The sequence below is a fragment of the Hakea prostrata genome, chromosome 3 (assembly GCF_041222555.1).
Source record: "Hakea prostrata isolate BN-2017 chromosome 3, UWA_Hpros_2, whole genome shotgun sequence".
NCBI classification, from domain to species: Eukaryota; Viridiplantae; Streptophyta; class Magnoliopsida; order Proteales; family Proteaceae; genus Hakea; species Hakea prostrata.
In genome coordinates this window covers 39,717,152-39,741,435 of record NC_142602.1, presented here as the reverse complement: position 1 = coordinate 39,741,435, position 24,284 = coordinate 39,717,152, and the positions used below count along the sequence as shown (strand labels likewise).

At 39.8% G+C, this 24,284-nt stretch overlaps 1 protein-coding gene across 3 annotated transcripts in view; it reads left to right on the top strand.

Moving 5' to 3' along the window:
• Positions 1-24,284, top strand: part of LOC149022213 (Transducin/WD40 repeat-like superfamily protein) — an 88,704-nt gene that overhangs the window by 5,699 nt on the left and 58,721 nt on the right. For all 3 annotated transcript variants that reach the window (XM_089150386.1, XM_089150384.1, XM_089150385.1), the window contains exons 4-5: positions 23,475-23,577; positions 23,664-23,748. In XM_089150386.1, coding sequence (XP_089006512.1) covers positions 23,475-23,577; positions 23,664-23,748 — 188 coding nt within the window. The remainder of the gene's footprint in view (positions 1-23,474; positions 23,578-23,663; positions 23,749-24,284) is intronic.

Here is a 24,284-nt window from a genome sequence, read left to right as displayed (position 1 = left end):
CCCGGCTGCTTTGACTGGTGCTTTGTAATATCCATATTGGTATTTCCAAGACCTTCACCTGAATATACATCACAGATGACGTAAGTTACATGGGTTTCAAAGGTAACCTATGAAGAAATGAGACAAAATACTTAAAACATAGGGACACTGGAAAGCAGTCTTTCCAAATTGTATGTTCATTACTGAGAATTGAACTGGTGATGTGCATAAATCTTTACCAGTGGGAAATTCAACTGTATTTACAGCTTCACGGGTTTTATCCATGTTAGACAAGGAACAATTTTGGTTATCAACTAATAATTAAGGGAAGCCCCAATCCCCCTTTTAGGTTACAAGAATCATAAGCTGATAAAGAAGCCAAGTATCTCATGCTCAGTTCGCCCAAATTTTTTTTTTTGCATGGAGAGAGAGAGATTGAAATGGAATACATTAGCTTCATTCTGAACAACACCAAAAGATGGGGTTAGTTGCTGCACAAACACATACACAACCCCCTCCCACCCCCGACACTGTTGGTTAAGGGAAAAAAATGAAATGCTTAACTTGTACTATGGAGAGCATAGGTGGTACAATGAATAGACAAACTCCAATAAACAGACATGTATCCCACCTCTCTTTAACTCACTTGATGGTATCATTGCCAGAGCCATTGCATTGCTTTCCTTTAGCTTTGCAGCTTTAAGGTTGATGTATCCTGGGTTGGGTTGGTCCCCAAAAATTGGGCGCAGAAACTAGACCCAACAAGGCATTCAAAGCTGGCTGAGTATCCCAGGGGTATTTTGGTCATTTTTCAAGCCCCCTTTTGGGGCTAAATATGGGTCTTTATAGAATCCCCTCGATCCAAGGGTTAGGTTTCTATCTTTATTTTCTGTTTGATTTAGTATTTTAAGAGTTAAAGTCCATTAAAGTTAGTGTTGAGTTGTTAGGATAGGTTCCTTCATTTTAGGAAACCTTATGTTAAAGTAATTCAATGTTAGTTAAGTCTCAGTTTGGTTTACAAATAAGTGTGTGTAAGAGATTCCAATCTAAGGGTTGGAATCTCGTAGTAATTTGATTCCTTTTTAAGTATTGCTAGAGTCCTAGAGTTGTTCTAAAATAGGAAAGAGTTATTTTGAGTATTAGTATGGGTTGTTTTAGTTGAGTCCTAATTTAGCAAGTATTTTTTACTTAGGGGCCAAGTTACCAATTTGAGTTTAGTTGGGTTCATAGGGCGATAAATAGCCTGAGTCTTTCTTGTAATAGTCAGTCTTGATTATTGAATGAAACCAGAGTTTGATAAATTGACTTGAGAAGTTGTTTGATCCCTGGGAGGGTAACCTGCGGCTGTTATTGTGCATTGTGTTTTCAACTTCAAGGTTTTCTTCATTATTTCAAGCATCCAAACATGAAGATTTCTGTAGTTCTTCAACTACAAGTGAAACACCCCCACTCAAACCCTAACCCTCTCTGTCCGCAACCCTATCAGCCTCTTCCCTCTTTTGTTGGCTTAGTTCTACACCCCCAACCCATCGCAAATCCCCTTTGACTATCACTATCCCCCTTTAGTTTCCTCCCATTCCAGCTGCTTCCCCTATACCAAGAGGCCTTCCCCTTGCAACCGTAGGTCATCCCTGCCCCCCTGCTGTTTCTGCACAAGCAGCATCACCTCTCCTTGAATTAAACCCACCACCCCAGCCCCTCTTGAGCCCTTTTCCCCTTTCCTCGAATTGTAACCAACCCTAGAACATAACCTCTAGGGCATTTAAACCTATCCTATCTATTTTACCCTAATCTGAAATTTTCTGCTAGTCTTCTTCAACCTTGGACTTCTGCAGAATTTTTTGAAGCTTCTTAAAACCCTAAACCAGAACTTCCAGACACCATTAACCAGTCCTAAATCTGAAACATAAAACCAGCAAAGTCAGAGCCCAAAACCCACTGGCCGAAACTTCAAGAAACCCTAGTTTACCCTAAAACTCCTAAAGTAGTGCCTGTTCCTTAAATAGAAGATCCTGAAAATCTAACCCGAATTTTGGGGTTTGCATCAATGGTACCAGAGCTACAAGAACACTCAGTGAGCAGCAACATGGATGAGTTCTATTGCAGCGCCTCCCTCAAGATCCTTTCAGCAGAGCCAGAAAAAGAAGAAGACTGGAGGAGTTGCCCCTTCTACTACGCTAGAGTCCAATCGGGTGACCTCAAAGCTTTGGTAACTGTCGATAGTGGTAGTAGCTTTAATGTGTTGTCTGAAGAATTTGGAAAGAGAGCAAAATTTAAGACTGAGAGGCATCCCCAACCCCGTAGAGTTTCTCTTGTAGACAGTGAAGAGTTAGAAGTCACTCATAGGTGTCAACTTCCTATCAGGCTCCATTCTTACTTAGAGGAGATATAGTGTGATGTAGTACCCATGGGATTGACTAACACTATTAGAAAGGCCCTGGCTGTATGATAACAATGTAACCATAATGGGGAGCGAAAACAACTGTAAATTCAGGAACAAAGGTCAGAAGATTGTATTGTTACCCTTGAACCTTCTAGTAGAGATCGAGAAGCAGCAGTCCCAAAGCAATTCAGAAGGACTCCAATGCAAAGCATGACACTTGGTGGATCCTAAATCTGAAAGACCCAATCAAGAGCACAATGAAGACGCCACCCACAACTCCAAAGCCCCACAACCAGATGGTGAACCTTCTTCACCAATCCAACAGTTTCCTATAGAGGAGATGATATAATAGATTGACAAGACTACCCCGGGAAGAAGATTCCATTGATAAGGTATACACTACAACAGAGGGTTCCATAATGCTGCCAGACAATTTTACCAGCACCAAGTCCATGCAAAACTAGCCCTCCTTGGGTCTCATTTTCTTTCTTGAGGACGATACTAGAAACCTCCTACGGCCCATAGCAACAGTCAAAATGAAGGAACTGATAGAGAAGGACTCCAAAGCTTCACCAACCACCTCCCCATGCCCTCCATATTGGATTGTTGAAGAAGACACTCCTAGACTTGAAGACCACATCACCTGAGTCATCATCCTTCCAGAGTTCTTTCTAGGAGCAGTACTGGTGGCTCTATACCTACTATTTCCTCCTCACTACAAGAAGAGAGGTCTACTGGAAAGCCTTCTAGAGAGTTGACCTAGAGACACATGACAAGCACATTCATCAGGTGGTGAATGTTGTAAGAAGGGGAGAGCCGATGTATCCTAGGTTGGGCTCCCCAAAAATTGGGCCCAAAAACTAGACCCAACAAGGCATTCAAAGCTGGCTGTATATCCCAGGGATATTTCGGTCATTTTCCATGCCCCCTTTTGGGGCTGAATATGGATCTTGATAGAATTCCCTCGATCCAAGGGTTAGGGATCTATCTTTATTTTTCTGTTGAGTTAGTATTTTAAGAGTTAAAGTCCATTAAAGTTAGTGTTGAGTTGTTAGGATAGGTTCCTTTATTTTAGGAAACCTTGTCTTAAAATAGTTCTATGTTAGTTAAGTCCTAGTTTGGTTTACAAATAAGTGTCTGTAAGAGATTCCAATCTAAGGGTTGGAATTGGATTTCGTTGTAGTTTTTTTTCCTTTTTAAGTTTTGCTAGAGTTGTAGAGTTATTCTAAAATAGGAAATAGTTTTTTCTTTTTTGGAGTATTAGTATGGGGTTGTTTTAGTTGAGTCTTAATTTGGCAATTATTGTTTACTTAGGGGCCTAGTTACTAGTTTGAATTTAGTCAGGTTTCTAAGGCTATAAATAGCTTGAGTCTTTCTTGTAATAGTCAGTCTTGATTAGTGAATGAAACCAGAGTTTGAGAAATTGACTTGAAAAGTCATGGGATCCTTGGTAGGGTGACTTGCGGATGGTATTATGCATTGTGTCTTCAACTTTAAGGTTTTCTTCATGATTTCAGGCATTCGAACACAAAGATTTCTGTAGTTCTTCAACTACAAGTAAGTGAAACACCCCCACCCAAAGCCTAACCTTCTCTCTCTCTGTTCGCAACCCTAACAGCCCTTTCCCTCTCTTGTTTGGCTTAGTTCTACACCCCCAATCCATCGCAAACCCCTAGTTCTTCAACTACAAGTAAGTGAAACACCCCACCCAAACCCTAACCCTCTCTCTCTCTCTCTGTCCGCAACCCTAACAGCCCCTTTCTCTCTCTTGTTTGGCTTAGTTCTACACCCCAACCCATCGCAAACCCCTTAGACTATCCCCCTTTAATTTCCTGCCATTTCAGCCCCTTCCCCTAGACCAAGATGCCTTCCTGTTGCAGCAGTAGGTCATACCTGCCTCCACCCCCCTCTTTCTCTCTCTTGTTTGGCTTAGTTCTACACCCCCAACCCATCGCAAACCCCTTAGACTATCCCCCTTTAATTTCCTGCCATTTCAGCCTCTTCCCCTAGACCAAGAGGCCTTCCTCTTGCAACAGTAGGTCATACCTGCCTCCATCCCCCTTTCTTTCTGCCCAAGCAGCAGCACCTCTCCTTGAATTAAACCCACCACCCCAGCCCCTCTTGTGCCCTTTTCCCCTTTCCTTGAATCGTAACCAACCCTAGAACATTACCCTTAAGCCAATTAACATATGCAACCTATTTTACCCTGAACTGAAATTATCTGCAAGTCTTCTTCAACTTTGGACTTCTGCAGAATTTTTAGAAGCTTCTTAAAACTTTGAACCATACCTTCCAATCCCCTTAAAGCTTTCCAAAACCCCGAGTCCTAATCTGAAACATAAAACCAGCAAAGTCAGAGCCCAAAAACCCACTAGCCGAAACCTGAAGAAACCCTAGTTTACTCTAAAACCCCTAAAGTAGTGCTGGTTCCTTAAATAGATGATCCTGAAAATCTAACCCTAAATTTCGTGGTTTGCATCAAGGGTGTATATCATTCAAACCAAAAAACACACCAGGGATGTATCTCATTCAAACCAAAAAATATAGGAAGGATGTATGTCATTCAAACCATAAACACTGAAGGGATATATCTCATTCAATCCAGAAAAAATACAGCCAGGATGTATCTTGTCAAACCAGTCAGTACAATAGGTCTATCTAAGTCTGGCAACAGATTCAGATGGTCAGAGTAGCTCTTGGGTTCCCCAGCTATAGCCCATGGTAATGACAATGTTAGTTCCCCTGTACATATCGTGGGATTCACTGGCAAGGTTCTGAAGTCTTAAGAGTCTATGGAAATTCTCTTTCAAGACTCACAAGGGAACAAAAGTGTTGACTGCAGTTTTTGTAGTAAAGTTGGATTCTATATATATTAATTGATAGTAAAATTGATGTACTACCTAAATCTAGGGCTAGGGGTATTTTCAGGATTTCACTAGATTTTAGGGTTGCCCAGGAATTCCAGCAATAGGGATGGGTCATGGGTGTTTCAGGATCCTAAGATTTTCTAGAGCTTCAGAAAACCCTGCTGCAACTGAGAATCAGATCTGAATTTTACTGTAATTTAAATTTCAGATCTGAAAGTTTGAACTAATAGTCAAATTAGGTTTAGAGTAGGTTTCGATTATGGTTAGGGAAGGAGAGGGCTTGCTGTCTTGTGTCCACAACTAGTGTGTGAACTGTTCTGCAGTTTCAGAACTGGGTGAGGTGAACACAAGGACTCCTTGTCTGGGGCCCCAGGATGGATCCAAGAAGCTCCATAGGCTGGCCGAACTCTCTATGGGGGGTATTTTGGGCATTTTAGCCCTTAAATTTCCGTTGAAATTAAATTAGGATTTCGTTGGGTCAATTTGAGTCTAAATTGGATTTGTTTTAAGTCTTCTATTGTAAGTTGAAGTTGTGTTTGAAGGAGGTGAGTCTGATGTCAAGTTGGTTGCTTTAATCTTAAGTTATCTAATTAGCATGTGCTTAAATAGATAAAGTATGTCAATAACATTCCAATTTAGGGATTGGAATCTCGTAGTAATTTGATTAATTTTCTTAAGTGTTGATAAGAGTCCGGTTTGAGTTGTAATTGGATCTCCTCAGTTAAGGAGATCCCAATTTGAGTTAGAGTCGTATTTTCATGTTATAAATAGCCTCTTCATGTAAGTTATTTTTCAGTTTTGGATGAATTAATGAATTGAATGTTTGAGGTTCAGGGTCTCCTGTGTGGGTAGGCCCTGGCGGGTGAAAAAGCTTTCAAGTTCTTTTTTCCTTCAATTCAGCAGCTCTCAAGAGATCTTCAAGTGTCCAGGCAACCATTCTAGCCAGCATTCCCAATCCCCAAGTAAGTACAACAGCGTTCCCACCTTTCCTCCTCCTTTGCACAAAACATTAGAAACCTTCCCCATCAATCGTAGCATTCCCTACCCCCTTTCCTCCTGTCAGCAACCTCCCCTCCCCTGCCCGTCCCCTCTTGTTACAGCTTCAAACACCTCCCAACCCCATCGCATATACCCCCTGCTCCTTTTCTCTGTTTCCCTTCAAGCCCTAGCCCCTATCTTAGCACCCTCAAGCTTCCCCGAGACCATCCTTCTTCCCATGGCAGCAGATCCTAACCAACTAGGAAATCCCCGTTCCTAGCTCTTAAACCCACCCCTCTTCCTCTATTAAAGTCGCCATTCCTCTTGGATTAAGACCCCTCCGTTAATTACCCCATTACAGCCCTCTTTCTCTCAGTTTCAAATTCCTGCACTTCATCTTCTTCCTTGAGAAGAGTTGCAGAATTTTAAATTCCAGAAAACCCTAGACACTTGCAACTTCAATGCCCCTTCTTCTGAGACAGTTTTAGACTTGCAGAATAGTAACCTCATTAGTTCTAAACTGCAGGACTGCTGCCCATTCCCCAAACCCTAACCCTAGCTGAAACATCTCTAAACCCGAATTTTGAGTTTGAGTTCAAATTTCAAATCTGAACTTCAGTCTTCAAAAGAATTCAGATCCAAAACTCATCTTCAGCAGGCTTGGAATGTAGGAAAACCCTAGAAAACCCCCTCTACCTATTGCTGGAATTTCCTAGGCAGCCGCATTCTACGGAAATTGCAGTTCTACCCCTGACCCTAGATCCGTGGTTTCATCACTATGTTTTAGTAATCCAAGTGTTTAAGAATGGTCTGGTGGGAGGATGCCGTTCTGTAATTTCTGAATTCTTCTCAATTTTTCAGTGTGTAGAAAAGGGACTGAGTTGGGTTAGGGTTTAGTTCTCAGAAATAGCAGCAGAAGTGCAGAATTTTTACAAGTTAGGGTTTGTATGTTTCAAGGCTTCTAGGTTGAGCATGGAATGATTCAAGGGTTCGGTTAGGCTAGAACTAACTCTGATTTTGTTGTTTTACAATTTCAGAATTAATCCTTAAGGCTGCCAATGCAGGTTTGTTTGGTTGGTGAAGCCAACACTTCTTAGTGAAGAGGTCTTTGGTTGGATCCTTGCTGACGGCATGTGTAATATCCCCATCCCCCTATGTATAAAAAACTCCCTTGTACTGAAAAAAAAAAAATTCCTTAAGGCTATGGTTCAAACTAGGTTTCTTGCCTTGCTTAGGACTCTTGGTTAGGGTTAGGGCTTGGTCTGATTGGGTTGGAATTAGGATGGAGGGTCACTAGGGTTGTATTGCCATAGAGCTGAATTGAATTTTAGGTCTGAGAAAAAGTCCCCAAATTCCAGAAAAATTATGGAAAATAAAAGAAGTATATGGGGAGGTGAGGAAAAGCTTGCGGGTGGACTAGAAGAAAAGGGAGGCAGTTAGGAAGTGGCTGGGGTTGCTGTTACTTACTTGGGAGTTTAAGGTAGGCTGCTGTGAGGGTTGAAGAAGATGCTGCAATTTATTAATGGCTTCTTGAACTTCAAATTGATTGCTAATTGTTGATGAAGAAAAAATCCACGGTGGCCCTCCCAAAGAGAACCACGACCTTGTGTCTCACAAGATAAATTTTTATTCAATCCAAAACTGAAGAATTACAATGAATGCTTGGCTATTTATTGGCTTTATAAAGAAGGAAGAACTTGACTCAAACTCCATCAATAATTAGAGACCAACTTAACTACCAATTAAAATAAAGACGGCTTCTTGAAATAAAGACCAACTTATCTAAGAGTCCTCTTTAGGAAAAGACTTCCTAACTAAATAAACCACTACAACGTAATAAAGATAAGCTCTAAGCAAAAGTAAACTCCTAAAAGATAAGAACCTTCTTTGTTAAAGAGTCTTATCTTATCCACAACCTAACCAATTCAAACACAACTTAAATTAAGAAATTACAATGGATTGCGATTCTTTCATAACTCACAAAATACTAATCCAAATAGAAAAATAAAATTAGATCCATAACCCTTGGATTGGGGGGGGGGGTTCCAACCAGATCCATCTTGAGCGCTAAAAGGGCTGAGAAAATGACCAAAATAGCCCTGGGGTATTCGGACAGCTCTGGAGTGGGCCCTAGGTTTTAGGTCCAATTATAGTATGGTCAACCTTCATCACATCAGCCACTCAGTTGTAATCTGAGAAATTCTTACGTAAACTATTCATTGTCTTCTTTAAGGAAGAAAGCCACTTAGTTGTTTGTCAAGTTTATGAACTATTTAGCATATACGTAGGATTCATCCGATATTGGGAAAAATTTAACAATCACTACATTAACAAATCCAATATTGGGAAAATTTTGGAAAATGATGAACCAACCACTGCAATAGCAAATCCAGTATTGGGTAAAATAATTTGGGAAAAATTACATTGTAGAAGGATTCGTCATTAATATGCATAGTAGAATAATCTTTATGGTGCATTCCAGAAGGATTACCCATTCTATCAATAACAATGCATAAAAGAAGAAGTTAACTGAAATTATATCCAAAAATTGAGGAGAAAAAATCCAACGGGAAAATATCATAGGAATAAGAAACATACCTCTTTCAGTTTATTATCTCCAAAGTTGTAGGCAAGATTAAGAAGAAATCTCACTTGCAGGAAGAAGAAGAGGTCACCAGAAGAAGAAGTTGCAGAGGATTCGTAGAAGAGGAAGAAACATTTATAGGGTTTAGGGTCTCACACTCTCATGATCTTTTCCTTTTGGTCATGAACACTACTTTCCATTTTGCTCTCAATCACAATTTCACAGAGAGTTGAACTGTCGAGTGTCTAGAATCTGAGAGTCGCACAACGAGTCGAAGAAAATCACACAAAACTGGTTTTGCATTTCGGTCTGCTGGTCTTCTATTTGGGCCTGTTGTTTGGGCTGACTGACAGGCTGGATAAGAAGACTAAGATTGATTTGCTTTAAATAAGTCCGGGTCTAAAACTGGCCTGTTTATGTATCGGTCCAGTGCAGTCCGGGATTTGTCAGTCTGGCCCGGCTTAGTTTTATCGAGTCTGTCTCCAGATTGACACCCCTCCCAATGTTGACTATTGAAGATGGAGATGCCACTGAAGTGGTGTGATGTGTGGAGGCAGCAACTAAGTAGAAGGTTCAACAGTGTTTAAGCAGTACAGACAGTCCTGTTCAAGCCATCCATCAATTGTCATCCTTGTCTCTAGATCCTGAAAAACACAATAAGAGGGAAAAACTGTGACAGAATAGTTAGGGGTTTTAGTAAGTCGGCTAACAGATAGCAGGTTCAAAGGCATTTTAGGTAGAAACAAAAGAGAATGTAAATGCATGGAAGATGTAGGGAAAACTGCTCCATGTCCAAGTACTTTGGTGGAGGAACCATTGGCCAAATAACAAAAATTAATACATTGGTAAATGATGAAAATAAATGAGACTTACCAGTCATATGGCAGGGAGCACCAGAATCAAGGATCCATGGAGTGGATATAGATGTGGTAAAAGCAGCGTGACCTCTATGAGCCAAGGTAGCAGTAGACATGGAGGCTAAATTGCTTCAGGCTGCTGCATGTCATAATCCTCACGAGAAACAGAGGAACTAGTAGATTGTCCACCAGATGGAGAGTTAGTTGAGTTGCAATGGGGTCACCAGAGTTCCCCATAAATCCCATGTTTGCCAATTCGTAAGCCTTTGGTTTACCATTCTTTGCTCAACATTTGTCAATCATGTGATTGAGCTTTCCACAAAAGGTGCACTGGCGAGTGGACTTATCAATTTGTTGTCCATCATACTAAATGGAGCCTCCACCACGATCACAAATTTGTGTACAACCTCTAGAGGAAGGTTTTCCACCACCAACAACAAAAGCAGAATTCTCCTTAGGCAAAGCATTTGAGGATTTGTAAGAGCTAGTGACCAGCCGATTCAATTGCGAGAAGATTTCATTGAGAGAGTGTAACTTTTCTCCAGTAAGCAATTGACTCTTTAACTGTTTGATAATCCGGATGAAGTCCAGCTAAAAATTTCACAACATAAAACTCGACCCGTTGCTCCTTCAATTTTTCAATGTCTGTATAGATGGGCTGGTAAACCTGTAATTCCTCAAGATTGCTTTTAAAGATACTGAAGTAATCACTCAGAGATTTGTGCCCTCGAGAAAACTGAAATTTTTTTTCATGGAATGCATAGGTGCGAGAGATGTTCTAAGCTTGGGAGTAGCTTTCATAGATGTTCTTCCTATACTCCCTTAGCTAAAGTATGAAAATTACATTGCCAGCGATGGAGGCCTCACACGCTATTCCACGACCAAATTTTAACAATAGAGTTTTCTCTCATCCATTCATCATGAGCAGCCACAGATTTAGGATCCTTAAGGTCAGGTGTAGGTGGGTTTTCCTTGACATACTTAAACATGGATATAGGCCTCAACAACTTGAGTCCATAACAAATAGTTAGAGACACCACTTAATGGTAGTAATACATGTAGAGTATCAGTAGGTTTAGGTTCAGCCATAATAAAATAAGGGACTCCTCTAGCAGTAAACATCAGCAGCAGAACTAGGCGCAACAGAACCAGAGGGATTTAAGCAGGGGGATTATTTTCAGCTATTAAAATAATAGAAGTACATGTAGCAGCAACAAACCAGTGGCAGTATCAAGCAGTCCCCAAAAAAAAAAAAATTAAAAAGCAGCAGTAACAGTGGCAGTATGCAGCAGTAACTCGGGAAAATAGTGTGTTTTGCAGATGCAGAAACACTAAAACTATAGTGTACAGATCATGCCAACCAGTCTAAAAAAGCAGTAACAGTGGCAATAGGCAGTAGTAACTCAGGGGAAGATAGAGTGTTTTGCAGATGCTGAAGCACTAAGACTAATAGTGTAATAGATGATGCCGATACAGTGCCGTAAATTCCCAGTAGTACTAATAGAAGACCAACTAAACAGAGTATTTCCAGATCTATTGGGGAGTTTAGTATGAGGTGGGTCAAACCATCAACAAGAGACCAAACTTGCATTGAAGTCTGCATCTGATATGTAGAACTCTTCCTCGAAAAATAGTTTTATCTGATGAAGAAACCAGCTAGAACTTGGCATGAGAAAAAATTCTGGAGTTTTATCACCCAGTATAGGCACAACTGAACATCACAGGTAATAGGCAGGTGTAGATCAGACTTGGAAGACTAGGAGCTTTACATAATCACTTGTCTGATCACATTCAGATGAGTAAAAGGGCAGCAAGTTGCTGGAGTAGGTAGAACTGAGAATTCCTGGGAGAGGCTTTCAAACCAGTAGTCAAGAAAGATTGATTTGGAGATCAAACTTACTTTGATGCCATGTAGCAACTCCAGACATCTAGAAGGCCAGACCAGCAGGGACAATGAGAGGAAAAGAAGAGAATAGGGGAGAAGTAGAAGACGAAGAGAGAGAGAGAGGGAGAGAGCTCATGTGTATTGAGGTTCTCGCCTATGTACTTTATTTTTAGGGTGTGTTTTGTACATGTTTTTCAACCTGCCTTATATAAACTTTCTCTTGTGCAACAAATGTATTTTCCTTGGATATTCAAGGACTTGAAAAGGTTACCATTGTTTTGACCCAATCTTGAACTGGCAGTTGTGAGCGCTGATGTTACCTTCTTTGAGGATATTCAGTTTTACTTCTCTTATGATGATTTAACTATGGTTTTCCCTGAGGGTGTACCTCTAACTCCCCCTACTTCCTATTGTTACCTGTTAATGATGATTGTCAGTGATCTTGTATCAAAGGTGACAACAACGACTGTATCCTCTAGTGCCATAGCTACTATTGTACCATCTCAGGGCCTTCCCTATCCACCTTCTACTCTTACAGATCCTACTGACTTACCAGTTGCTATTTGCAAAGGTAAACACTCTTGTATTTTTATGTTTTTTCATTGCGTATTCCATTGCTAACTTTGTTTCCGCTAACCATCTACCTCCTTTGCATTGGTCCTTTGTGTCCTCACTCCTCACTATGTGCTACCATTATTCCAAAATCTCATCATGAGGCCCTTTCCCATGATGGGTGGGAAGCTACTCTGGATGCTGAGATGGATGCCTTGATACCACAAAAAACTTGGTCTCTTGTGGATTTGCCCCCTAATAAAGAGGTGATTTGTTGTCAATAGGTGTACAGCTGATGGATCCATTGAGTGCCCTAAAGCATAGTTAGTCATGGTAAAAAATTTGAGGGAAACTCAAGTTTCGACCGGATGAAAATGGGAAACTTAGGTGGAAACTTGGGAAATTTTGAGGAAACCGAGGACTTTTCCATACAAGTTTCGACAAGTTTTAGAGAGTTTTTTGGGGTGGGATCCTGTATTTAAGCTAATTAGAGTATAAAGAATACATTTGTTGTATTTTGCTAAAAAAATCAATGTAGATATGTCATTCAATGTACATAACATCAATGTAGAGTTGTCCAAACAGTACATTATAAAATTAACTACTTAAGCACATAACATTTAATATATAATTTCTAACTTCAAAATAGTTGACAATAAAAGGAAAATACAACTTAGTGTTAAGAGGAGTGCCAAAAGTGGATTCATCCTGTGAGCTGAGTAGTACTATGCCTGTAACATCCTCTCCTCCAACCAACGAACATAGACATCCCATGACATTTTATGCCAATGGTTGTCAAGTTAATCGACAACTGTAACTTTATGAGTCTGATCATCAATATGCTTAAGATAACCAACCTGAGGGAATATGCACTTTGGATAGGGAAGTACTCCTGATGGAGGGGTATTTGTCGTGGGTATTTGGGAAAACATGAAATAAACAAAAAAATTGAAAATTTGGGAAAACTACAAAATTTATAGGAAAAAGTCTCAAGTTTCCACAAAATTTCCCAGGTTTCTACGAAATTTCCAAAGTTTCCACGAAATTTCCTAGGTTTCCACGAAATTTCCCAAGTTTCCATGAAATTTCCCAAGTTTCCCATGAAATTTCCCTAGTTTCCCACGAAATTTGGGATTTTTTTTCCTCATAAACCAGCTGGTCCAACTGGGTTGAACCAAGTTTCGACAGGTTTCGAGGTTTCAACAAGTTTCGACGAAATTTTGATAGTTTCGATCGAAACTGAGGATTTTTTTTTGTCCCCATGAGTTTCGTTTTGCATTTTCCAAAATGGGAAATTTCGGTGGAAATTTCGCAAGTTTCGATGGAATTTTGTTCTATGTAGTTAGTTGTTAAGGACTATACCCAGACATTTGATATACCTAGACATTTGATATTGATAAGGACTATACCCAAACATTTGAAATTGATTATTTTGAGACCTTTTCTCCAGTTGCCAGACTTAATTCTGTCCACATCGTTATTGCTTTATCTCCAAATCTTGATTAGCCCTTATACCAGTTGGACGGGAAGAATAACTTTTTATTTATTTATTTATTTTTTACTTTATATTTATGGTGATCTTCAGGAAGAAAGTATATAGGGGGAGATGTCAAGGAAAGTGTGCAAGCTTCACAAAGCAATATATGGGCTTAAACCATCTACACGAGCGTGGTTGCCAGACATTTTATGGTTTTTCATAATGTTACTTTAACCATTTTGTCTTTGTTTGATGACAGAATTCTAAAGTGATTTGATAGATATATAGGTGACATTATCATATCTGGCAATGACTCTACTGGTATGGTCGAAGTCAAAACCTATCTTCATTAGAACTCCAAATGAAGGATTTGGGTTTATTTGGGTACTTCTAGGAATTGAAGTGATTTGAAGCAAGAAGGGGATCAATTTGTCTTAAAGTAAGTTTGCCCTTGATTTATGAATGATACAAGATTCCTTGCAGGCAAACCTATAGATACTCCCATGGATCCACATCAGAAATTTGGTTCTCTGATAGTGAGGAATTTGAAGATGCCCATCGATATAGATGACTAGTAGGCATTCTTATTTATTTTACAGTTACTAGACCAAAGATATCCTTTGCTGTGGGTGTAGTGAATTAGTTTATGCATTAAGATACATTGGGAAGTTCAGTCATTCAGTGTTGCATCTTAAGATACGTTAAAGTAGAAAGGGGCATGTCTATCTTCCGCATCACCACATTGACATCATTGGGTTTTCTGATGTTGATTGGCCAGGGGCTGATGGTGATCAATGATCTACTACTGGCTATTGTATGCTTGTAGGAGGCAACCTTGTCACTATGCAAAGCAAAAAGCAAACGACTATTGCGTGGTCAAGTGCTGAAGCTGAATATAGAGCTATAACTCAAACCACTGCTAAGTTATGGATCCAGTCCTTCATTCTGCATTGGGGTTGCCAGTGACTCGACCTTTGAGAATGCTTTGTGATAATGAAGCTACAACCTATATTGCCTGTAACCCTGCCTTCCATGAGCGCACTTAGCACATCAAAGTGAGTTGCCATTTTGTCCGAGATGCTGTTTTGAAAAAGAAGATTGTTACTCCCTTTGTTGTTCCAATGAAACTAGGAGACATCTTTACCAAGTTGATCTTTGGGCCTCCTTTCAAGAATGGATGTTGCAAGTGGGGCATGGGAGACTTAAATGCTCCAGCTTGAGGGGGAATGTTGAAGATATTATGCTCCAATTGGTGGATGTATACTTTCTATTTTTTTTACTATTATTTGTATTGCTTGATTGACAAGTAGTCTCCCCAAGATATTTTCCTTTTTAATAGATTTGGGAGATTCTATGCACTGGAATTTTCCTTCTTTGTTGTATTTCAGTTAAGGAAAATTTTCCTTATCTGAGATTGAATTCTATATGATAAATAAAGTACATAGGGGAGAGCCTTAATACTCATGAGCTCTCTCCCTCTTTCTTTCTTCATCTTCTACTTCATTTCCTCTCTTCTCTTCTCTTCTCACTCCAATTGTCCCTGCTGGCCTGGCCTTCAAAATAGCTGGAGTTGCTACGTTGACAATTCTGCTATCCACTTTTGGAGATTCATTATTTTCAATTCTGCCATGCACGTTAGAACCCACTGATTTACAAATCTGCTGTTATTATCATAACCCCACTACATGAAGAATGATCAGCATGATTTACTCTCTTCTGTTAGTGGTGGATGCTGTAAAATACAATCTGAACTTTCTAAATTGACAACAGGTATTCAGGTGCTTGTCAGTAGCAAGGTAAAAATTTCGATCGATATGAACATTTCGACCTTGGAAAAGGTCGATAGATACTTTTTTCCTGAATCTTGAAAACTCAATTTCGAGCCTTAAATGCACTCAAATTGATTTGGATTTTTGCATACTAGCTATTTCAAGCATAATAAACACTATAAAACTACTGAAAATGTGACATCCAACATTCCAAGTATATAGTACATGAATCAGAGAAGAAGCGGGAATGTTATTACTTACAAGTCTATTCTATTCAAGCCTCAAGGTCTCCCTCTTCCGTCTGCACCCCATACAAATGACAATATAACTCCCATGATGTTTGCCCCTGCCCCATATAGTTTTGGACATAGTCAAGAACTGCATCTCTGTATGTGGCCTCATCCACATGCATAAGATTCCCTAACGGTGGGAAGTTGTGAATCTCCAAAGGAACTGGTGGTGGTGGGCCTTGTGGCTGTGGAATAGTGTGGAAGATCTGCTCAACAAATGAAAGAGCACCTTGGCTCTCAGGACTAGGAGAAGGATAAGGATACTGATAAGGTCCCAGTGGCTGACTCCGATAATCGATAGTGGGAGGGACACCATAAGCTCCATAGGCCGCTCCATAACCATAAGGCTCCAGTCGTGGCTGACTGACCTGACCCTAAATCTGATAGCCAGGAGGGACACCATATGGTCCATAAGAACCATAACCATAAGTCGACTCGGTAGAACCAATACTCTCCACAGCAGTATCATATGAGGACTCTGCAGGCCTATGCCATCCGGATCCTCTGGAGGTGGAGGAGTCTCTAGCATCATCAATGCTCATCGATCTCATAGATCCCACCAAGCTCTCGGCATCGGATGGACGGTAGGACCCATATGATGGTGTGTCCTCTGTGCTCCAGCCGTGCTGTCTCCCCTTCCCCTTCCTCGAATATGTAGAGGAAACATTTTTGCCTCGAGATGCAGCTCCAGTATGGTCTGAATCCTATGTCGTGTGGGTGAACTGACTCTCTCCTGTGAATCTTGGTGGTCGTCCTCCCCCCCTTGACTCTCACGTACTGCTGGTGGTGGTTTGTCCCTAGGATTAGCTGAATCTTGATCACGAGGTCCCACACCCTCCTTATCCTCTCCATCATCACCACCATCGTCGTCATCGCCGGAGTTCTGAGTCACCTCATCCTCAGTGTTGGACCAGAAAATCAAATCCTCACTCTGGGTGGATGCACTAGGGTGTGGCACGAATGGACGGGTAGACTCTGCATGTAGCCTCCCCTCCTGGGCCATGAAGTCCGCCACATCAGCCCCCATCTCCTCTGCAATCTGACTATTGGGAAGACCTCCCTCCTCATCCAGCAATCCGTCTCCACAAGGAAATATCCCGATACGATCCATATTTGACCAACCGATCAAGCTATCGGGTTATCATCATCATCCATCTCAAATAGTCGGCCAACTCGATATTGGTGCTCTCTCTATCCATCCCTTGTCTAATATGATCCTCTCTCAGTCTCATATTATAGTGTAGGTAGACAAGGTCCTCTAGACGCTTCACACCCAATCGGTTGTGCCTCTTTGAGTGAATGAGGCTGAAGGTGCTCCAATTTCGCTCACAACCAGTGGCAGAACATGTCTGGGAGAGTACTTTGCTTGCAATCACACTCAAGTGGTGTGAGTCACGTCCAAATTGCAACCACCACTCAGCTGCAACAAACATAGACTCCAAGTCATTTTAATACTTAAATAACTAAATTAAAGATAGAATATAATAATTAAAGGTATAATGAAATAAATGAATGAACTTACCCGGAGGGGCGGTTTCCCGTCCCGATACGGCCACAACACGATCGAAGCTCCCAGTGGCATCCCTAAAAGCCTTTATCTAATATATAAAGAGAAAAAACAAATAAACAATAACTAGTTACTAGGTTAATGACTTAGTATAAAACTATGAATTGTGAATATCAAATGATTCAAATCACTTTCTTACCTCCATAAGGATGATTGCTTGTTTAGCTGTTTCCGGTTCGAACTTCCCCACTACAGTTTGGACAGCATCCATCAAATCTTGCCTCATCCCAAGATTGTCTTTGTAATGATACTTGGGATTTAAATAGTATGCTGTGTAAGAAAAAGTATGTCATAAAAGGGAATAGTTAATGTTTAATAGTGTGATAAAATAATGAAAATTAAATTAAATACTACTAGACTTAACAACTCACCAGCCTTATGCAGTGGATGCTGCAACATAGACTCCCATCTACTGTTGATGATTTGAAGGACTTTCTTGTTGCCGCGTGGGTGGACCTGAACAACTTGCTGCTTCATCCTATCTACTGCAGCAAATATGTGTGGTAAAGTAGGTTTTCTCTGTTGATCTACCATCCTCAACACATTCACCACAGGCTCAAGCATCTTCACCACTATCCTCACATTGTGCCAGAAAGTCTCATCAAGGATGGTCAACTGTGCTCTCCTTCCTCCCACTGATGAAGAACCCTCCCAGTTAAACCACTCCTCTGATGCAAACATGCTCCTAAGGCCAGTCTTCCTACTCTCAAAGCTATGCAATGCTATCCAATTAGTAGCAAATCTGGTTATGCCTGGCCTCACTAACTCACCCTGACACTTGTCCCTCATCATCCTTAATGCATAGGTGTGGTTATATATGAAGGTGCTAACATGTCGAGCTTGGTCCACGATATTCTTCACAAGCTTGACTTTTCCAATCTCCTTCAACATTAAGTCAATGCAGTAAGTAGCACAAGGAGTCCAAAAGAGCCTATATCTGTCCATCCATCAAGGCATCAAGCCATCAATACAAAGTTATAAAGTGTACATATATATGTGAATGTAAATATATGTATTTACAAATAAAAATTAATACTATATGTTTAGACTTTAGATACCTGGAGTTCTCTTGCATCTTCAACCCAACTTTCTTGTAGTTGGAGCCATTATCAGTCACAATTTGAACCGCATTTTCCACTCCAACCTCCTTCACCACTTGCTTCAGTAATTTGTAAATGTATTTTGCATCCTTCTTCTCACCGGATGTATCTATTGACTTGAGGAACACTGTCCTCCCATCACAATTCAACATGAAATTGATGATGGACTGTCTAGTGGGACCAGTCCAATCATCAGCCATCAAAGTCACTCCATAATGATTCCATATGGGCTTTAATCCCTTAATGTACTCATTTATGTCCTCTTTATGCTTAGGCAAATGCACATTATATATCTCATATGGAGTGGGGCCTTGTACACCACTCTCAGCCCTGCCTACCTGCTCAATCATATCTCTATAGTAGGGCCCCTGGGCTGTATGTGTTGGAACACTATGGTAATGCGCCCATTTGGAGAAAGCCATCCCCACTTTCTCCTTCACACTCCCCCATAAGTGCTTCAACTTTCTCTGTTTATGCTCAGGCCTCGCAAATAGGGCCGGATCATTGCGAAGAATCTTAAGATCCGGATCTATAGGATGTGCTGAGGAAGCTCGATCCCTTGTAGGGGCTCGTGGGATAGGAGCCTCCTGCCTCACACTTTGAGACCTCCTCATAGGGACTTGGGAGCCACCTGTGCCTCCCATACCTACTGGCTCTCTAGAGGACCCACAACCCAGACCCCTCTGTTGCCTCCTCATGTCATCAATCCTCTGTTGCTCCCTACTCATCATCATCGCCCTCCTCAGCTGATCGGCCTCTGGATCAAGGTCACTGTCTCCTGGCTCATCCCTACCATAACCCTCAGGATCTTGGAAGGTCATCTAAGCAAGCATCCTCGAACTCATCTCTCTTATTCTCTTCTCTTTCCTCTTTTGCTTTGTACCAGTAATATATGAGGCCATTGCCCTCTTGACCTCTACAAGCACCTTTGGGCACCCTATTACATCCCTGTTGCCACCAGCTAGATGCACCTTCAATCTAGTGGCCCCACCTCCTCCTATTTGTTTCTTACAATAATTACACTCGCTCTTCCTCCTATCAGTTGTCAGTGGCCTCCCATGTTCCCAAGCTATGTCAAACATCTTTAAAATAGATTGCCTGATACAAGAAACACACACTAAGTATCTTGAAAAGCTCCACAATATGCTCAAAAAATAACATACATGCTTTTAATAATAACCTCCTATTTTTAAATATATAAAAAAAATATATGTATAACTATATAAGTATATTTTAATATATAAATAATTTTAAAATATATAAAATACACACAAACTATCTTAAAAATATCCACAACATGCTCCAAAAATTGCATACATGCTTCCACTAATACTCCGCTATTTTAAAATTTAAAACAGAAATTAATTGGTTTTTTTTTAATTATTAAATATATATTTTTAATTATTTAAATATATATTAAATACAGTAAAATTACATAATTAACAGGAAAAAAAATTAATTCAACACCATCACAACAATATGGTGTCTCAACTCTCACATACATTCATTTGAAGCTTATACATGTACTATACATATACATTTTTAGCAATATACATAATTTAGTAAATAATTTTTAATAACAGAAAAATAAAAAATAGTAGGAAGAATAAAAAAAATAATTTTGACACTACAAATTCATAGATCAACACTCTAAAGTAAACATATATAAATCTGGAAGCAATCTAACATGATTTAAGGCACAAATGAAACAAAAATAAAAAAATGAGGAAGTTTGTTACTCACCTTGCAAGATTTGAGAAAATGCACAAATGGAGGAGCAAATCAAGTGTTTGAAGGAAATTGGATACTAGAAATTAGGTGTAGAAGGGGATGAATGCAAGAGAAATCAGCAAAATCTTCAAAAGGAGGTCGAAATCTCCAGGGAGATATGGCTCGGTAGGTCGAAATAGCGTCGAAATGTCGAAAATGAGTTTGAGTTGGATACTTTAAAGGCTGTGGAAGTGTCGTTTCGGCCCGATATGGTATCGTAAACGATATGGATACATTTTGTTTCGATTTGGAATTTTGTAGGCATTTCGGTCGAATCAACCATTTCGATCGAATTTTTTCCATGGTCAGTAGTATGAACTGCTTCCTGATATAATGTCAAGCATGCCATGATCATCAGAAGATTGAATTGGATATATGAAAGAAAATATGGAAATTAAAGTGACATTCAAATTCAGGTACATGGTTGGATCAGAGCTGAGATTGAAGAATTGCTTGATGGTATGATTTCAGTTGTGTAACCCCATTATTAGACTTCCATCGAAGAGACATCGTTAGCTATTGACCGTCAGTTAGTTGACCATGATATGCATTTTGTCATCTCCTCATCAAAGTCAATATTGTGGATGCTAGTCGTACGGTGTTGATACTGTCATTTTACAAACTTGTGCTTGAGTTTTCTCAACACTGGAAGAGTTGATGCCAATACACTACCTTCGACCAACCCAAACATAATGGGTTTCTAGATAGAGAGGAACAGGGTCCAATTTTAGTCATGGTGTGTAGAAGTTTTCGAATTAAATGTATTTGGGGAATGAATGTTTATTTTATTTTAGAAGTTAGATTGGTGGGGTACATGGTTTCTAATTCTCTAGTTTCCTTATTTGTGTTGGTGTCCTAGTTAAAGAGTTATTTTATGAGTTTTAATTTTCTTTATATGTGATGTAATCTCCATCATGCTAGAAGATCTCGCTTTTGAGCGAGATCTTGCCACCTTGAAAACCGAGATCTCTGTCGAGATATGCAATTTTTTTGTGTCAACTTAGTGGCCCATCTGGTAGGTTTTAGGGTCTTAATTGGGTTGAAACTTGGTATTTAGCCAATTTAAGGCCTTTTGAACACATTGGTGGCCTTGGATTTGTCAGAAAACAACTTTAAGTATGATTTCTAAGTCTACCCATATTGTGAAATCGAGATGTTGTAGGATTCGGGAATGCAAGGTTATACAACATGTAATATAGAACCTTTAAGGCATATAAATGAAAACAAGTGTATCAAATGCATCAAATAACCTAAATGTCATCAAAATTCCATCCATATGAGTGTCACAATTTTCAAGAATGGAATAATAAAATTATACAGCTATTAGAAGTTGTATATAAGTTATTAAATCATAAGACAAGCAAAGAATGATTGATCTTCCTTTGATGTTGTAGATGTGCTAAGAATAGTTGCAAGTGGAAATCCAACCAAAATCTGCAAAAAAAGGGGCAAAAATTGAGAGTTCTGGTGAGATATGATGAGATATGGCGAGATCTCGAGCAAGATATCCCAACTCTTTGCTCTTAATCTCCATCTCATCTCGTGTCTTTGAAAAAGCGAGATATCTCGTGAGATTTCCTACCATGATCCCCATTATTGATAGATCATAGAGGTTGGAAAATATGAATTGCTTTTATGATTTGAGAGCCTCTGGCTTTGTGTGCATGTGCACTCTTCTGGCTCCCCCCTTCTTTTCTCTTTTTCTTATGCAATTTTCCTTGCCTCTTTCTCCATCCCATTCTTTCAATTATCTCTTTGTGAAAGCCCACCAAAGCAAGCCCTTATATGTTCTGCACTCTTATTAGTGTGCTGATCTGAAAAAGCCTTGAATTCTCCTTCAAATTTGCTAGTAATACCTATTTTATGCTCATACCTCAAAATTTTTCTCAGGTAATTCCATGGCGCATTCTCATTAATGACTAAGAGCAAAGCAAATAGATAAAAATCACTCAAAGAATGTCATTAGAGGAGATGGAAGGTGGCTAGCGATTTCAATGTTTCAACTAGGGTATACAAAAACAGGGTGGTGATTACAAAATGAGATTTTGGTTGGGAACTAGTATTTAAAAGCTTAAAGAGTCCTAACTGAACAAAATGAGCTCACAACAAGGTCAGTAACACCCTCATCAGAACGAAGTTTCATTGGATAGGCATTGAGAACCTGGAAAACTGGGGGGGGGGTAAAAGATAACAGTTTGTTCTGTAACAAGAGATTCCCACTAGGATTCATGGGGCGAAATCATGTTTGAGTTCAATGCTTTCTAAGCCTGAAATCATATAAATTTGTAAACTTTTGTCCCTGATTTAGAGGCATTTCTTGGACACTATTCCTCAGCCACCCCCCCCCCCCGGGTGGCCTGGGGGGTGGGGAGATAAACAGATCCGGCTTGTCTTTGACCATTACGGCTGAGTTCAATGTAGTAAAAATAGGTTAACGTCAAATAATTTTTCTTGACTATGCATCTTTTTTGGGATCCGGTTCCCTCTTTGATGTAATTTCACTCTTTGCTCCTGTTGGTGTGCAACCTTGAGCTGTTACGTAAGTTTAAATGCAATGATATAAACTGCCACTTCATGTGTTGGTACATACACACACACTTGCAGAAATAACAGCATGTGGTACTGAGAGCATGGTTCTAGACCTTGACCTTGAGACCCATCCTGCCAACTCAAAAAGAGAGTTGGCTTGAGATCTTGTTGAGTTGGTGGTACATTTTTCCCAGCCCATGGTTCCAACTTGAGGGATATTAAGGGACATCTGGGGCAAAACTTGCTGTTCAGCCTATTTCAGCCCTTCTGATCGCACTGGGCACCCTAGTTTTATGGAAATAATAGTGTTAAATGTGAGATCTACTTTGGACCCTGAGTGGGAAACAACTATGCTGAAGGGAAACCTTAAAATGGCCTGTTGTATGCATCATATACTCCTACATCGAAGTCCAACATTCAAACGAGTCTAACTAATGCATTGCACATGCTCATAGTTCAAATGATGAAGTTTAAATGTAATCCTATCGTCAAAGTTACAACTTGAGAGTCGAGACTTGAGATCCTATGTGATATAAACACAATGTCCTATCTCACACATCATTTTATATCTGTGGATAGAAAAAGAGAGATAACTCACGAGATTGAGATCTCGAGAGTTCTCTGACCATGAATGAGGGTAGGAAGTGCTGTTTCATAAGCAGGGATTGGATTACTCAGTCTTCTTGGCTATGGGCACATTTCTTCTCCCCCCCCCCCCCTGGATTCCTAGACTTTCCAAATTTAGCAATTTTTTTTCTTATTGAAATATAAAACATAGTTCATATGATTACTCATTACATAGTGAAATCATGAACTCAAGTTTCAGTATGATTCGTTGTCATTTGTGACACTGTCGTGACATCTTTTGTATCTTGATTCATTTGTAGATCTACTTACTGGATGTTTATTGCCCACAATTTTATCACGTGACACTCGTCCATGTGTTCGATCAGTATCATGGTCTCCTCCAGGGTTGGCTTCTAACTCGGGGTAAAGTAAATTATTGGTATCTTGACACTAAATGTCTTGGCTCCGCAGCTTCTGTTTTGAATGAATAGTAATTGAACTTCCTGCAGATGCTTGCTTGCTGTCTGTACTAGGGAAGGCCGTGTGAAGCTTTATCGTCAACCTTATTGCGAGTTTCATGCTGAATGGGTAGAGGTATGCATTAAGAAAGCATTGTTCAGTTTTAATGCCAAAGTGTTGTTTGATATTCTTAGGCTCTAGTTACAGTAGAGCGAAACAAAGGGAAGTGGCAAATATATGAAAGAAATTGAAATACTTTGTCGTCATGATTGTTTAAAACCAATTTGCGCTCTTATGCAATATGGTTATTAATCTTTTCAAATGGGTTTCCTGGATCTAGCCCAATCAGGTGTTCCTGCTCTAATGCTCTAATCCAAGTAATTTAGTTGAAATTGAAGAGTGAAGTAGGATTCATTTACTGTATTAATCTTTTATGTGTTAAATAATGATTGCTGCTGATGATTAGAAATTTAAAATTGTAGTTTTATTTCCTTCCTGTGACTTTACTTCCAACTGGTCAGAGCGTTAAATGAGTTCGCTGATTGGTTTTTGAATTTTATTCATGCAGTCTTGTTAGCTGCTATCGGTTGTCAATATAATTGCTATACTTTGTTTTTTTCCCCTTTTCTTTTAATCTATAATTGGAGTAGGATAAATGAAATCCCTACCCC